Source organism: Podarcis melisellensis, assembly GCF_964234715.1.
Source record: "Podarcis melisellensis genome assembly, chromosome: 8".
Taxonomy (NCBI): domain Eukaryota; kingdom Metazoa; phylum Chordata; class Lepidosauria; order Squamata; family Lacertidae; genus Podarcis; species Podarcis melisellensis.
This window is the reverse complement of record NC_138540.1, coordinates 19,345,085-19,359,463: the sequence shown is the minus strand read 5'-3', so window position 1 is coordinate 19,359,463 and position 14,379 is coordinate 19,345,085. Positions and strand designations below refer to the sequence as shown.

The following is a 14,379-nucleotide window of genomic DNA, read 5'->3' as shown; positions in this document are numbered from 1 at the left end:
TGGGAACTCAAACATGGGACTCAAATGCACAACCCTAAGATTACAAGTCTCATGCTGAGCAAAATGGGCCCAATCCTGGGGCATGCTCCAACCTGCATCCCCCACCATCTGTCATCCTAACAGTGGAAGAAAGCCTGCTGCTCCACCCAGCAGGGTTGGCACTGGGCAGGCAGTTTGATGGGGTTCCTTCCAGCTCTAAAATTCTGTGGTTCTCAACCAGCCTGGCACCCTCCAGATGATTAGGACTGAAACGTCTATCAGTCCTGGCCAGCATGGCTGAGCTGGTGACAGCTGTCGTCTAAAACATCTGGGGGGCACCATATTGGTGAAGTCTGGTCTGGAGCCAAGAACCTCTGTACCACATCCAAGTATTGCTAGATGAAGGTCAGAAAGAGCAACTCATTCTTGTGTGGTGCTCTGACAATGGGGCTTCTACCATGATGTAATAGAGTCAGAGAACTGTAGAGTTGAAAGGGGTCCCGAGGATCGTCCAGTGAGTCCAACCCCCTGCAATGCAGGAATCTCATTTAAAGCATACGTGACAGGTGGCCATCCAACCTCTACTCAAAAACCTCCAAGACAAGAGAGTCCACCATCTCCCTATGGAGTCTGGTCCACTGTTGAACAGTGTGGTAAAGTTATGCTGCAAAAGGTATGCATGGGTTCTGAAGCACTGTCAGTAGGCATCTCGCCTAGGATACCAAGAAATGAAATGTTATCCCCACCTGGGGAAAGATACCCTTCATTTCATTTTTCATCCCACGAAGTCTGAATTAAAATGACCAGCAGTTTAGTTTTGGATTGTGGAAGAATGTGTACTCCATATGTTTCAGACTGAGCCCTCTAATTAGAAGGAAGCAGAGCGAAAGCAGTGACTCATGCAGAGACTCAGCAAGCAGCCTCCTAAAAGCAGAGGCAATTCATCTTAGCCTTCCTGCCATGAGAGTAACTGAATAAATACCTGTTAAGGCAAGCATTCCACTGAACTGAACTTCTGATTCGTTTTAACTTTTTTAATTGTTATACTTATTAATTTTTGTTTGATTGTTTATTTTAATTAAGGCTATTTTAATGCCCCAGTGAATTTGCCAGCTGCACTTGATTCAGAGAGGCCACAAAGTTACCTGTCTGTCAGGAGAGATGGATTGGAAGGAGGCAAAGTGAGAACAGGCAGTCATGCAGAAATACAACAGTCAGCTTTCTCAGGGCAGGTAATTTTCCTGAATCACTACTTGAAGGAGAGTAAATGAACCAGTCTCATTTGATCATGAGATGTGGCAGAAGGATCCGTAACAGGGAAGATTGACTGGAATAAGGGAACTTCAGACCAGAGACTCACACAGGGACACAAATGGGATCCTCCTCTGAAGGCAGGTAATTCTGTTATATTTGTAGTGTGGGTGACTGAATGCTCAAATTACATCTTGTGATGAAAACAAAAATTACCTGCATTCAGTGTAGGCTGACTGGAATAAAAGGAAGCCCAGAACAGCTATTCATGCAGAGATGCAATGGGCCATCATCTGTGTGCGTGGGTGCACTGGGCTGAAATTTCATTCTTAACAGTAGACTAACAGCTCTCTCACAGGACACTGGGTATGACTCTTTTATTACAATGATTTTTTTTTTTAAAGTTGCTGGAGAGTTACAAAACCATTGCTTCTGAAAGACTGAGTTATGCTTTCTTAAATGTAGCACGGGAAAAGAAGATGCACTTAATTTATTATTATTATTTAAAAACAGAAGCAAATAAGGTGGGTGGAATGCATTAAACAATTAGGAACAGCCCCCTCCATGCACAAAAAGGTCAGTTTTGCATTGCAGTTTACACCCTCCCTCTAGAGGGGGTAATCTCTCTCCCCCACTTACGTATGCTTAATATCTGACTCAAATGCTAACATGTGAATGTGATCAACACATGTTGCCATGCAGGAACATTTACAAAGGGGGTGGTATTGGCTGGGTGCCTCCTTCCCTTCTCAGTGCTCTTATATACTAGGAGTCTTTTCTGCAAATAGGCAGGCCAAAACAAAGACTTTCAAAATGTCAATTTTTAATTGGGGGGGGGGGGAGTATGCAGTATAGTGCTCCCCCAACTAATACTTTCTCATGATTTGCATCATTACATCTCTCCCTTGCATTCCCAGCCTAGAAAGGAGGGTGCAGTCAGGAAGAAAGTGCAAACATATTCCGGATGGCCTAAGAAACAGATTCCTTTGTGTCCATATTCCACCGCCCGCCCCCCACTTTCCATAGGGCTAAAATTGACGCAAATGTAAACGGACCAGGTGGAAGGCGATTTAACACACAAAAATTTAAGGAGGAGCTAGATATTTTCGTCCCCACCCCCGATCTTTTTATAGTCCCGGTTTTATAAATGGTCATATTTGTCTTTGAAAACGCAAAGCAAATAGGCAGTAGGTTAGTTTTCAGATGGGGCTGGTGGAAGAATTAGTTTTGCTTTGAAAGACATACACACACTGTATATATTTGCAGCAGCGGGATCCTGCCAGGATATGCAAACTCGGATAGCCTCCTTAAAAATTTTTTTAAAAAATACACACATACAAAACTGATCTGGGTAGCAGCAATGCAGGCTTCTGATACTGCAACTGGAGCATTTGGGAACGGGGCGAGGGTGGGGGGAGGCGCGCACACGCAAAACCTGCATCCCATCCCCCCCCCCGCAGCCACTCACTTCCTTTAAAGGGTTGTGCACCCGCTGCACCCCACAATGACAAATCCGGCTCTTTTCAAAAACATTAAATTAAAGGAGCGAGAGCTAGACTGCAGTTGTCTGAAATACGGCAGTCACCTCAGATAACCCCCCTCGCCGGTACACCAGCGCGTGTCTTCAAAAGCTTCCAACCGCAACACGAACACCCTCACTAGCAGCGGGATCGGGGCCCGTGCTTTGCCCCATCCGATCGACGCCTTGCAGCAGATTATTTGAGCCGCAGTTTCTTGGAAACGTGCAGCCCATAACGAGATCCTCCTCCCCTGCCACAACAGATGAAGGATTTTGTGGTGGCTGCATTGTTGTTCGTTGGCGTCTCAAATCGTACAGCGCCTAGCGCAAAGCGAGGCAAGCGCTTGCAATCGCACGCAGCCATCCTATTTCCATCAAACAAGCCAGGCTGGGCTTGTGTGTGTGCAAGGAAAACTCAAAAAGAGTAACAAAGGAGAAATGAAAGCCAGCCCATTTCACTGGGGGGGGGGGAGAGAGAAGAGGCGGGGGAAACGGGGGCGAGGCTGCAAGCTTTAGGGCACACTTTCCTGGGAGTAAAACCCGGTTGAGGACCCTGGGGTTTACTCTCGAGGAAGCGCACGGGCAGGCTGCGTGCAAAAGTGTGCGTTTGAGATTCACCGCCAACCTTCCCGGTCCTGCAAAATGCGGTACCCAGGCTGCGTGAGAATTCCAAATGGAGCCATTGCAGGTAGCACATAAAATTATACAATAAAACGAGACACACACATCTGCAATGGACCCACGTTTAGGCTGCAATCCTGTAAATAATCTGCCTCTCTTGTTCAGAACCGGTGGTTGCTTCTATTATGAATTTCCCCCGTTAGAAATAATAATAATAATAAATGATAATAATAATAATAATCAGAGAATTGTGAATAAAAGACCGTACTCACCCAGTTGACACCTCCAGGGCTAGAAAGCAAAGGTGCTTTCCGTGGTCAGGCACTTTGCTCTCCAGATTGATGGATTTTTAAAAAAGTTAGCCGGTGCAAAAATTGCTTTTCCCAGCTGATGGGGCGATTGCTAACAGCGGCAAAAGCCTCCCGCTGGATTATACTCCTCTCTCCTTCCTTACTCTCTCTTCTCTTTGCACATATCAGGTCCGTCTTTCTTTGCTTCCCTTAACAGTGGAAAAAACACCAGCACTTTCCCCCACCCTGGGCTCTACAGCAATAATCAAAAGGAAGGCTTGTTAGATTTGTGTGTCTGTGCTGGTGTGTGTGTAAAGTCGCCGCCCGCTCTGCAGTTTTGCAACGGTGGGTCGTGCTGTGTAGACTGTTCCTTGGGGATACAGAAGAGTGTCTTTACATCAGCTGTTCTCAACCTTTTTTTGAGGTCACAGACCTCTTGGAGGATCTGAGGAAAGCTATGGACCCCCTTCCCCCCAAAAAAATCACTTAAAGCAAATATGCACATTTTGCATACATTTTATGGGAAATATTTTTATTGAACGAAATAAAGTGAAACAATAAAAAGGAAACAAAATGCATTAAAAATGCAAAAAGACGGAAGGGGGGAAGCATACACTTCATTTTATTGCTTTGGGCACAAAACAAACCCATTTTTGTGCCCCCTGAAGCCCATCTTTGGATACTCCCCCCATGTTTGTTTGTTTATTATTACATTTTAATACCAGCCCTTCACTCTGAGGTCCCCTACAATAATTAAAATACAACATTGATACTAAAACACAATATTAAACATTATTTAAAGCGGTTCAAAACAACTTATTTATTATTACATTTGTATCCCAACTTTTCTCCAAAGGACCTGAACACACTTCTCCCCCTCCCCATTTTATCCTCACAACAATCCTGTGAGGTAGGTTAGGCTGAGAGAGAGAGGTTGCCCCAAGGTCACTTAGAGAGCTTTATGACTACTCCACACTGGTAAAACGCCTCCTTTGCATTGAGCACTTGTCAGGCAATGATTGCTATTGAACATAAGCAGGCAAAAGCTCTGCTGGTAGAGTACGAGTTCAAGACCCATGTTGGGGAAAATATGTCTGCATTTATGTCTACAGTTCTATAGTTCTATGAAATTCTACAATTCTATGATGCTATGAAAAGACACATAATGGGGTTGTACTCAACACCACTCTGATTCAGTGTCATAAAAGACCTGTACCCATTCATTTCAATGGGTACAGTAGAATTTAACTGGATACAACCCAAAATGTTTAACTCTAGATATAAAATTCGTTGCCAACTTTATTGCTTGTAGCCAAAAACCAATATGGTCCAAAGTTACATATCCATCCAAAATATATAAACAAATTATTATTATTATTATTATTATTATTATTATTATTATTATTATTATTATACATATTTATACCCCACTTTTATCCTAAGTTGAGATTCAAAGTGGCTAAAAACATTTAAAAACAACATGATAAAATACAAAGTAAGAAACACAAACATGTTAAAAATAAATAATTACAATACTGTATATCAGAACACATTCAGAACCAGAAATGTGATCAGCATCGTCTGCACCTTAGTTTTTAAAGGCCTGTCTGAATAGGAAAACCTTCACTTGCTGGTGGAAGGATAACAAAGAGGCATCTAAGGTAATATCGATTGGGAGAGAATTCCATGCATAAATATTACACTACCTTCTCTCCAGATTAAAAAAACAGGTACAATACATCATCTTCTCCACTGATTTGCAAAACAAGCATGCATAAGATTGGACTGTACGCTACTGTCTCTCATGCTGTGTACACGTTATAACTTTAAAGCACAGAGTATATTCTTTCCCTCAATGAATTCTGGGCACTGTAGTTCACTCCTTGCTAAATTACAATACAGTGGTACCTCGGGTTACATACACTTCAGGTTACCTACACTTCAGGTTACAGACTCCGCTAACCCAGAAATAGTGCTTCAGGTTAAGAACTTTGCTTCAGGATGAGAACAGAAATCGTGCTCCAGCAGTGCGGCAGCAGCAGGAGGCCCCATTAGCTAAAGTGGTGCTTCAGGTTAAGTACAGTTTCAGGTTAAGTACGGACCTCCGGAATGAATTAAGTATTAACCCGAGGTACCACTGTACCCAGCAACCCTTAACAAACTACAGCCCCCAGAATTCTTTGAGTGAAATAATGTCCTTCAGATGTGCTTTAAAGGGGCAGTGTATACACAGCTTCACTATCCCCTATCTGCAATATAAATAGTTTGCAGGGTTGTTGTAAGTATTGCCGAGGGCGGGGCGGGGATAAAGCAGGAAGATAATAGAGTCTTGGGGCACTTTTTAAAAGACTTATTGTGGCATAAACATTTGTGGACAAAATGTAAATGCTAAGTACTGTATCACCATTCCCTCTATTTCTGATGTCCAGATGGTGAGTGCCAAGCCTTATGTAGCAAAAACAGCACCAACCCAAACACAAGTGGAACATATCAGCAGGCCACAAGGGAGACCACAAGGTTTTGCAGAAGGACAAAAATATCCCCAAGTACCGCCCTATCAGTCATTTAAGATCCACTAAGGGATGCCCTGGTTGTTATTCTCCATTTACCGTAGCTTCTGCTGGGTAAGGGATGATGAAAGGCAGGGCATTCTCAGCAGTGGCCCCTCTGATTACGAAATTCTCTCCTAAATCACATCCTTTTGCTGCCCCCCATGTTGGCATCACTTAGGCACAAGCAAGGTGAACATATTATCTTTTTACCTATATACAGTACCTTTGAAATGTAACCAGCCTTCTTGCCAGCACTGTTGCTTTGTATATGTAGTTTCAGTGTTGTTAACATTTTTTTCTGTATTGTGTGACCTATGAGATACAGTATTGCCAACTGCTCTGTGCTCCCACTGGGTAGGGTCATAGCTCAGTGGCAGAGCCTCTGTTTTGCATGCAGAAGGTGCCAGGTTCATCTGCTGGGAGAGGCTTCCTGTCTGTTTTAAACCCTGGAGAGCCACTGCCAGTCAGTACCGTATTTACAATACGAACATAGCTAGATGGCCCTAACGGTCTGAGCTGGTATAAGGTGCCTTCCTATGTTCCTATGTCTGTCCTTCCTCTGGAAAGGGGCTTCTTTTTCCAGTGAAGCAAGATCTCCCATATTTTTTTAGTCTCAACTTCCTCTTCCACTCTCAAAGGGAGAAATAGATCACTTCAACATTCGGAGGGGCGGGGCTACTGTTTCCTTAGAACAGGGGTGGGAAAACTTTTTCAGCAGGGGGCCGGTCCACTGTCACTCAGACCTTGGGGGGGCCGGACTATATTTTTTTTGGGGGGGGGAATGAATGAATTCCTATGCCCCACAAATAACCCAGTGATGCATTTTAAATAAAAGCATGCATTCTACTCATGTAAAAACACGCTGACCGTCCGCGAGTTGGATTTAGAAGGCGATTGGGCCGGATCCGGCCCCTGGGCCTTAGTTTGCCTACCCATGCCTTTTAGAAGATCCACGTCTTACCCCCCCCCCCAGCCCTGGGAACTGTAGTTTTTTAAGGGTGCTGGGAACTGTAGCTCTGCAAGGGGTAAACAGTTCCTGGGATTCTTTGGGCTCTCACCAGTAGAGAGCCAGTGTCGTGTAGTGGTTAAGAGCGGTGGACTTGTAATCTAGTGAACCGGGTTCGATTCCCCGCTCCTCCACCTGCAGCTGCTGGGTGACCTTGGGCTAGTCACACTTCTTTGAAGTCTCTTAGCCCCACTCACCTCACAGAGTGTTTGTTGTGGGGGAGGAAGGGAAAAGGAGATTGTTAGCCGCTTTGAGACTCCTTAAAGGGTAGTGAAAGGCGGGATATCAAGTCCAAACTCTTCTTCTTTGGGCGCGGAAGGGATGTGCTTTGAATGCGTGTTGTGCACAGCAGTCACTGCGGCTCTCAAGCTCTACTCTGGGCGAGTCCCCACCGTTCCCTATCACTCGTGCAACAGTCCCTTGGCACCTCTAAATATCTGAGAGCCTGCGCGCGCACACAACTCCAAGCTGTGAAATTCAACAGTGCAACATTTCCCCGGAATCGGTTTTGTATGTCTGTGCGCAAACTCGCCCGCCCGCTTCGTGCCCTGTTCAAAGCCTGATTCCGTTTCTTTCCCTCCTCTCGCCGGGCCCGTGAACCTAAAGATCAACCGGGGCCGGCTTCTCTTCCAGTCTCCTCCTCCTCTTTCTTCCTCCTCCTCTTTGCTACTGTTGCATTTTGGGAGAGGAAGTGCCCGGACCACGTTGCTGCTCCTGGGAGCGGACGGAGGCGCGAGCGCAAAGCATGGCCGCTTCCAGCAAGAGGTGAGTGTGGCTTTGCAGCCAGGTAGCCTCGCAGGCGTTTAACAGAGCTAGCTCTTTTTCTAGAAGATGCAGAATATCATGGAATGGTAGAGTTGGAAGGAATCCCCGAGGGTCGTCGAGCCCAAATGCTTAAGTAATTCAGGAATCTCATCACGCGGTCCCGCCTCCATTTTGAAACCGGACCGGTCCCACCGTAGCTTTGCAAATGTGCTCGCTCCCAAGATATCCCCCAACTGTCCCCTTGGAGGGTTTGCATGGTTTGCGGTAATCCGGGCTGTGGAGAAAGAGCGTAATAGAAGTTATAATCCGTTTCCCCTGCGCGTGTTTGCGGATTTCCCTAAATCGTGGGGGCTGCAAGGAACACCTGGGAAGTTAATGGAACAATTTTTCATCTTCTAATCCCTGGATCTGTTTTTATTGGAATTGGTTACTTGTGTGTCTTCATGATCAGTGTTTATGGAGTTGTTTTTATCGTGTGTTTTAATTACAGGTGCTCATATTTTAATCTTTACGTAGTTGGGTTTTTATACTTCGCTTAGGAATCTGCTTTGGCCTTAAGTAGATATACAGATAAATTAATAGCAACAACAACAATAATAATACAAAAAGCTGGGAATTCATTTCATTGAACACTGTAGGAATTATTTTCTTTTTTTCCTGAGAAACAGTGCTGAACTATATGGGCCATTGGCCTGACCCAGCAGACTTCTTACTAGGTTTCAGGGTGGGTTACATAAAATTAACATGCAATGTTAAAAACGGTTTAAAACAACTTACAGCCATCTTGAGGTATTCAGGGTCCTGGGCCACATAAGGTTTTAGAGGTCAAAACCAGCCCTTTGAATTGAACCCAGAAACTAATCTGATACAATTGCTAAACGATAATAAAAATAACTTCAAGTCACAATGCACGAAACATGCAAAACCGTGTAAAAGGATCACATTGAGAAACAAGGATTCATAACTTATAAAATTAATTGTTTTAAAATATCCTTGAACTTCTTTTCTCCCAGCTGCTTCTGCTGTTCTCAAAAGTCATGGTTTGGGAAAGGCTCCTAGCTAGAGCTGAAAGGTGGGGTAAGGCAGGTGGAAAAAGCCATTGCCTGATGAACAACAGAAAGTCTCTCTCCCCTCACAGTTCTTTAAATTTGTTAGTTGCTTTCTCTTGCCCAAAGTGACTTACAACCCAACAGACAGACAAAAAAAAACCCCCATAGATGCATTAAAATCAATTGCTGTTATATACATAATTTAAATAAATACATTTAATTACTAAATAATTATCAGTAGGCAGTGCAGTCAGACCATTGCAACTGAAAGAATGAGGTAGGAAAGTCCTCCGTTTGCCCAGGCTTGTGGCCATTCAATCCTGAGCTATGGTCCTTGGTTGATGCTCTTGACATCTGAAAGGCAGATTTTTCCAGCGATGTTCACACCTCTCTTGTTTTTTGAAACTCTGTTCTTTGTCTTTTGTTTACCCATTTTGTCCCTTGCCTCCCTGGGAACAGAAAACTCGCTGAGCTGAGTGTGGATGAGTTCCTGACTTCCGGATTTGATTCTGACGCGGATGACGAGTTACAGGAGGAAGCCTTCAATTCCAGAGAGGATGGGGTTCATAAAAAGCTCAGCCAGAATGGGAAGGCCCCCGTCAAGAAGAAAGGGGGGCTAAAATCGAAAGCCGTGGAAAAGTAAGAGAGGAAAACGTTCCTTGTTTTTAGAATTTTCTAAAATGCTTTTCATTACATTTTGAAATGTACAAACAAACCACAGAAAATATTTTTTTAAAAAAACATTTGAAATACAGTGAAGTAGAGTGCATTAGAGTAATAGTTTTAGCTAATTTTTATTTTATATATTTCATCTTTGTAAAGCGCTTGGAGACTCTTGTAGTTTGAGGGTATATGAGTTGTTCAAATAAAAAATAAAATAAATGATATCCAACTACAGTTTACTCAGAGCTTCCCCCCCATAATGTTTTGTTTTTTCATATTATAATGTATATACAGTGGTACCTTGGGTTAACTAATTCGTTCCGGAGGTCCGTTCTTAACTTGAAACTGTTCTTAACCTGAAGCACCACTTTAGCTAATGGGGCCTCCTGCTGCTGCCGCACCGCCGGAGCACGATTTCTGTTCTCATCCTGAAGCAAAGTTCTTAACCCGAGGTACTATTTCTGGGTTAGCGGAGTCTGTAACCTGAAGCGTATGTAACCCGAGGTACCACTGTAAAACAGAGAGCAAATACAGCAACAGATGAAAAACAAATCTATAAAATAGGCATGTAGAATGAGTGCAGTTGCACATGGGTAAAAAAAAAAAACCCAACTAAAGACTTATCAGCGTTATCAATTTATCAAATATAGTTCCAGATTTGCCAGCCTTGTGAGAAGAGTCGTCTTGAAAATGATGGTTCTGCTGTATATGTAATGAAAGAACACCAAGTCATAAAAAGTGTCTGGTGGTTCTAGCCCTTGTTATAATGGAGAAAATTATTCATAATTTTCTCCATTATAACTATACCTTGGAAGTCAAACAGAATCCATTCCAGAAGTCCATTCGACTTCCAAAACGTTTGGAAACCAAAGCGCGGCTTCTGATTGGCTGCAGGAAGCTCCTGCATCCAATCAGAAGCCGTGGAAGCCCCGCTGAACGTTTGGCTTCCAAAAATAGTTTGCAAACCGGAACACTCACTTCTGGGTTTTGCGGCGTTTGGGAGCCAAAACGTTCGAGAACTAAGCTGTTTGAAAATCAAGGTACGACTGTATTCAGATGTACTTAGAGGGGACCCATTGAAATTAAAAAAAGATAGAGGAAAGGCGAATAAGAGGTGACATGACACAAGATTATAAAATTATGCATGGCATGGAGAAAGCGGGTAGAGGAAATATTTTCTGACTCTCCCATAACACTAGAACTCGTGGACATGCAGTGGAGCTGAATCTTAGAAGGTTCAGGGCAGATTTTTAAAAAGTACTCCATGCAACACATAGACTATGGAACTTGATCTCCCTGGAGGCGATGATGGTCTCCAACTTTAAAAGAGGATTAGAGAAAGTAATGGAGATTAAGGCTGTCAATGGCTTCTAGCCACAATGACTGTGCTCTTTCTGCGCAGTTAGAGGCAGGAGAGTACTGCTGTGTTTGGGTCTTGCTTGCAAGTTTCCTATAAGCCTCTGGTTGGCTGCTGTGAGAACAGGATGCTGGACTAGAGGGGCCTTTGGCCTGATCAGCAGCCAGGCTCTTCTTAAATTAGTTACAATTCCAAACGGTTGTGTGCCAAACCCCTGAAATGTACAGTGGTACCTCATTACAGACGCTTCAGGTTACAGACTCCGCTAACCCAGAAATAGTACCTTGAGTTAAGAACTTTGCCTCAGGATGAGAACAGAAATCACATGGTGGCAGCGCAGCGGCAGTGGGAGGCCCCATTATCTAAAGTGGTGCCTCAGGTTAATAATAATAATAATAATAATTACTATTATTTATACCCCGCCCTCCCCAGCCAAGGCCGGGCTCAGGCCAGCTAACAAGCAATAATAAAAACAAGTTGAATGAATACAACTTAAAAACAAGATTAAAATATTGAAACATTAAAATGCAGCCTCATCACAGGAGGAGAAAGGAAAAAGAGGGGGAGGGAATCAAATTGGCTCCAAGCCAAAGGCCAGGCAGAACAACTCTGTCTTACAGGCCTTGCGGAAAGAAATCAGATCCTGCAGGGCCCTGGTCTCATGAGGCAGAGCGTTCCACCAGGCCGGAGCCAGTGTTGAAAAGGCCCTGGCTCTGGCTAATCTAAGGCCCTGGCTCTGGCTAATCTAAGGTTAAGAACAGTTTCAGGTTAAGAATGGACCTCCAGAGTGAATTGAGTTCTTAACCCGAGGTACCACTGTACATCCAAGTTATAAGCAATTGTTTCTAAATCTCTGTACTTTCAAAGTCAGCTCTTGATTTTTATTTTATTTTAAAGAAACCACAATTCCTCTCCCCTGATCAGGAAAGTGAAGACAGGGAGGGCTTCCCAACACAAAGACCAGCTCTCCCGGTTGAAGGAACGCGACCCGGAATTTTACAAATTCTTGGAAGAAAATGACCGCACGCTGCTGAATTTCGATGCCTCCGATAGCTCTGATGAAGAGGATGGGCTTCACGTGTTGCCTGAAAAGCTAGAGGTGATTTGTTTCTGTTTTAAAAAAAGATATATAAACTGATTTTCAGTGATGCTCTTGGACAGTTGCATAAGGTCCACCTAGTGCCGACCTTAACATCATTTTAGTGCCCATTGAATACCTCTCTCTTCCCCATGGTATTTGACAGATTATGATGAATATTTCAGTTCATTCCTGCTTTCTGCTGCTGAGGTTTTGCTGCTTCATTGGGTCTGTTTACAGGTCTTTGTAATGGCTTTGTTTTAAGCCATTCTATGTTTTTTGCTTCATCTTGACTCTTTATTTTTCATGAGTTGTTTGGATACAGGTTTGCTTGATTTTTGTAACAAGAGACTAATCATTTTATTTATTTGACTTACGGTATATGCCGCCCTTCATCATAAGATTGCAGGGTGGTTCACAATATAAAAATACAAGGTAAAAGCAAAAATCAATAGTTAAAGCATAACAAAACAATCACTCTGCCTTCCACAAGTAAAAAAAAATACTGATGCACTGTTAGTCCTTACTTAGGTTAGACCCATTTCGTGGTGCTCAGCTAAATGTTACTTAGAATAGACGCATTGAAATTAATGAAAATGTGTATGCTATGTCCATTAATTTCAGTATGTTTATGCTGAATAAAACTTAGCTGAATACCACCCACTGGAATAAGTGGGGCTGCCTGTCTGAGGCCCATGTATTTCAGCGGGTGTTCTCTGAGTAGGATTTGGTTGGCTACAACCACATTTTAAAATGGCATTTTAGAAAGCATTGATTCCTTAAAAACAGATCACAATAAAACAATACACCACACAACGATAAAACAAAATGGCGGCATGAAGCCTCAGTCTCCGGCAGGGAGGGAAGGGAACTCTTGATGCTATGAAGAAAACACGGTGTCACCATTTGCACCTCTTGAGGCAGAGAATTATGGGAGACAGGCCATGACAGAAAAGGCCTTGTCTCTTGTCACCTGTCTGGCCTCGGAAGGCAGTGGGACCCAAGAGGAAGACCTCGGAGGCGAGCAAGAAAATCCATGGCTGGAGATGTTTTATTGATGTTATGATATGCTGTGTCTGCAAAGAGTTTTCCCAGGCCGAGGACGCAAGTTTTGAGAAAGACCGTGCGACATTTAATAATGAAACGGTGAGTTTATAGTTCTATTCTGCATATACGATTTTCTACATTTGCTAAATGTGACAGTTTTGTGATAGGGAAGGAAGTGAGTGACATCTGACTTAAGAGGACTAAGTGATTTAAATTCTCAGGGAGCCCAGAAGCTGCTTTAAGATCCAGATGCTGTGAAAAAGCAGGATATATTCTATGCTCATGGTAGTATTTTATTCTCTTATTAATTATGCTTTTTTAAATGTACAGTTTATATTATATATTATATCCTTTAGCAATGTCTCCTTTTGAGATGTTTAAGATTCTTTTTGTTAGCGGTTCTGCGTTATTAAATGCACATTCTATAGCTACATCATTTGTAACTATATTTTGAAATCTTTAAGATAGTACTTTAGTTTCCGGTTAATTGTGGTGCTTTGAATGTGTTACACAAATTTTAAGGTGCAAACACCTAGCAGCCTCTCCCCCCCCCCCCCCGGAAATACCAATTCTTCAACCTTCAACAATTTAGGAAATATCCCCTTGAAAAATAGACAGTTTATATTAGTGGATATAACTTAGACAGGGCAAAAGCAGGGCTATTTTTAGCCTCCAGTGGAACTGTGAGACTCCCTCCCAAATAGGTAACAGGAAGGTCTTGATAAAAACTTTCCCAATATAGACTGGCTGAGTTCTTTTCACTTGCAAATACCTCAAACCTGTAAATGGTTTAACTTCTGCCAGCCCTCTGCAAAAAATAGATATTAAAAAATGGACCTGACAAAGGGGTATCTGCTATGTAAATGGAGACAGTTCTTTGTCCATAGACTCTATGGATAAATGAGAACAGCATTTAAATAGAATTCTCCAGGAAAGCAATTAACATGTATCCTAATCTATGACTGACAGACTTTTAAGGATGTTTGGGATGAGAAATTTGATCTCTGTGCTTGGTCTGATTTACATGCACAACCCATTTGTGTGACTTTTGCATGATGCTTTTGGGTGGTCCCTGGCTAAGGGGCTGGGCAATTTCCATGTGTCTTTGAACCAGTTAGACCCTTCTGCTCTGGGCTTCCTTCCCCACCTCCCTCCATTTGCGAGCAGAACAATAAAGATCAGCCTTGCATTTGCCTCCTGGT

General features: G+C 43.1%; 2 protein-coding genes and 1 long non-coding RNA gene across 7 annotated transcripts in view; 2 read left to right on the top strand and 1 right to left on the bottom strand.

Annotated features, from left to right (window-relative positions):
* Positions 1 to 976, top strand: part of LOC309376982 — a 54,661-nt gene extending 53,685 nt beyond the window's left edge. Inside the window, exon 6 of the long non-coding RNA XR_014171331.1 lies at positions 834 to 976. This is a non-coding gene — a long non-coding RNA (uncharacterized lncRNA). The remainder of the gene's footprint in view (positions 1 to 833) is intronic.
* Positions 1 to 4,186, bottom strand: part of KLHL17 (kelch like family member 17) — a 32,840-nt gene extending 28,654 nt beyond the window's left edge. The window contains exon 1 of one of the 2 annotated variants that reach the window (XM_081923649.1): positions 3,643 to 4,186. The gene's annotated coding sequence lies outside the window, so the exon portion shown is untranslated. Of the gene's footprint in view, positions 1 to 2,815; positions 2,919 to 3,642 lie in introns of those variants that run through there. The other variant, XM_081923650.1, reaches the window with a different exon arrangement.
* The window catches only part of NOC2L (NOC2 like nucleolar associated transcriptional repressor), a 78,474-nt gene continuing 65,142 nt past the window's right edge, over positions 1,048 to 14,379 (top strand). Inside the window, exons 1-3 of one of the 4 annotated variants that reach the window (XM_081923568.1) lie at positions 1,048 to 1,211; positions 9,492 to 9,671; positions 11,950 to 12,151. In XM_081923568.1, the coding sequence (XP_081779694.1) occupies positions 1,177 to 1,211; positions 9,492 to 9,671; positions 11,950 to 12,151 (417 nt within the window). In that variant the 5' untranslated portion in view covers positions 1,048 to 1,176. Of the gene's footprint in view, positions 1,212 to 7,834; positions 7,984 to 9,491; positions 9,672 to 11,949; positions 12,152 to 14,379 lie in introns of those variants that run through there. The other 3 variants (XM_081923567.1, XM_081923565.1, XM_081923566.1) reach the window with 3 other exon arrangements.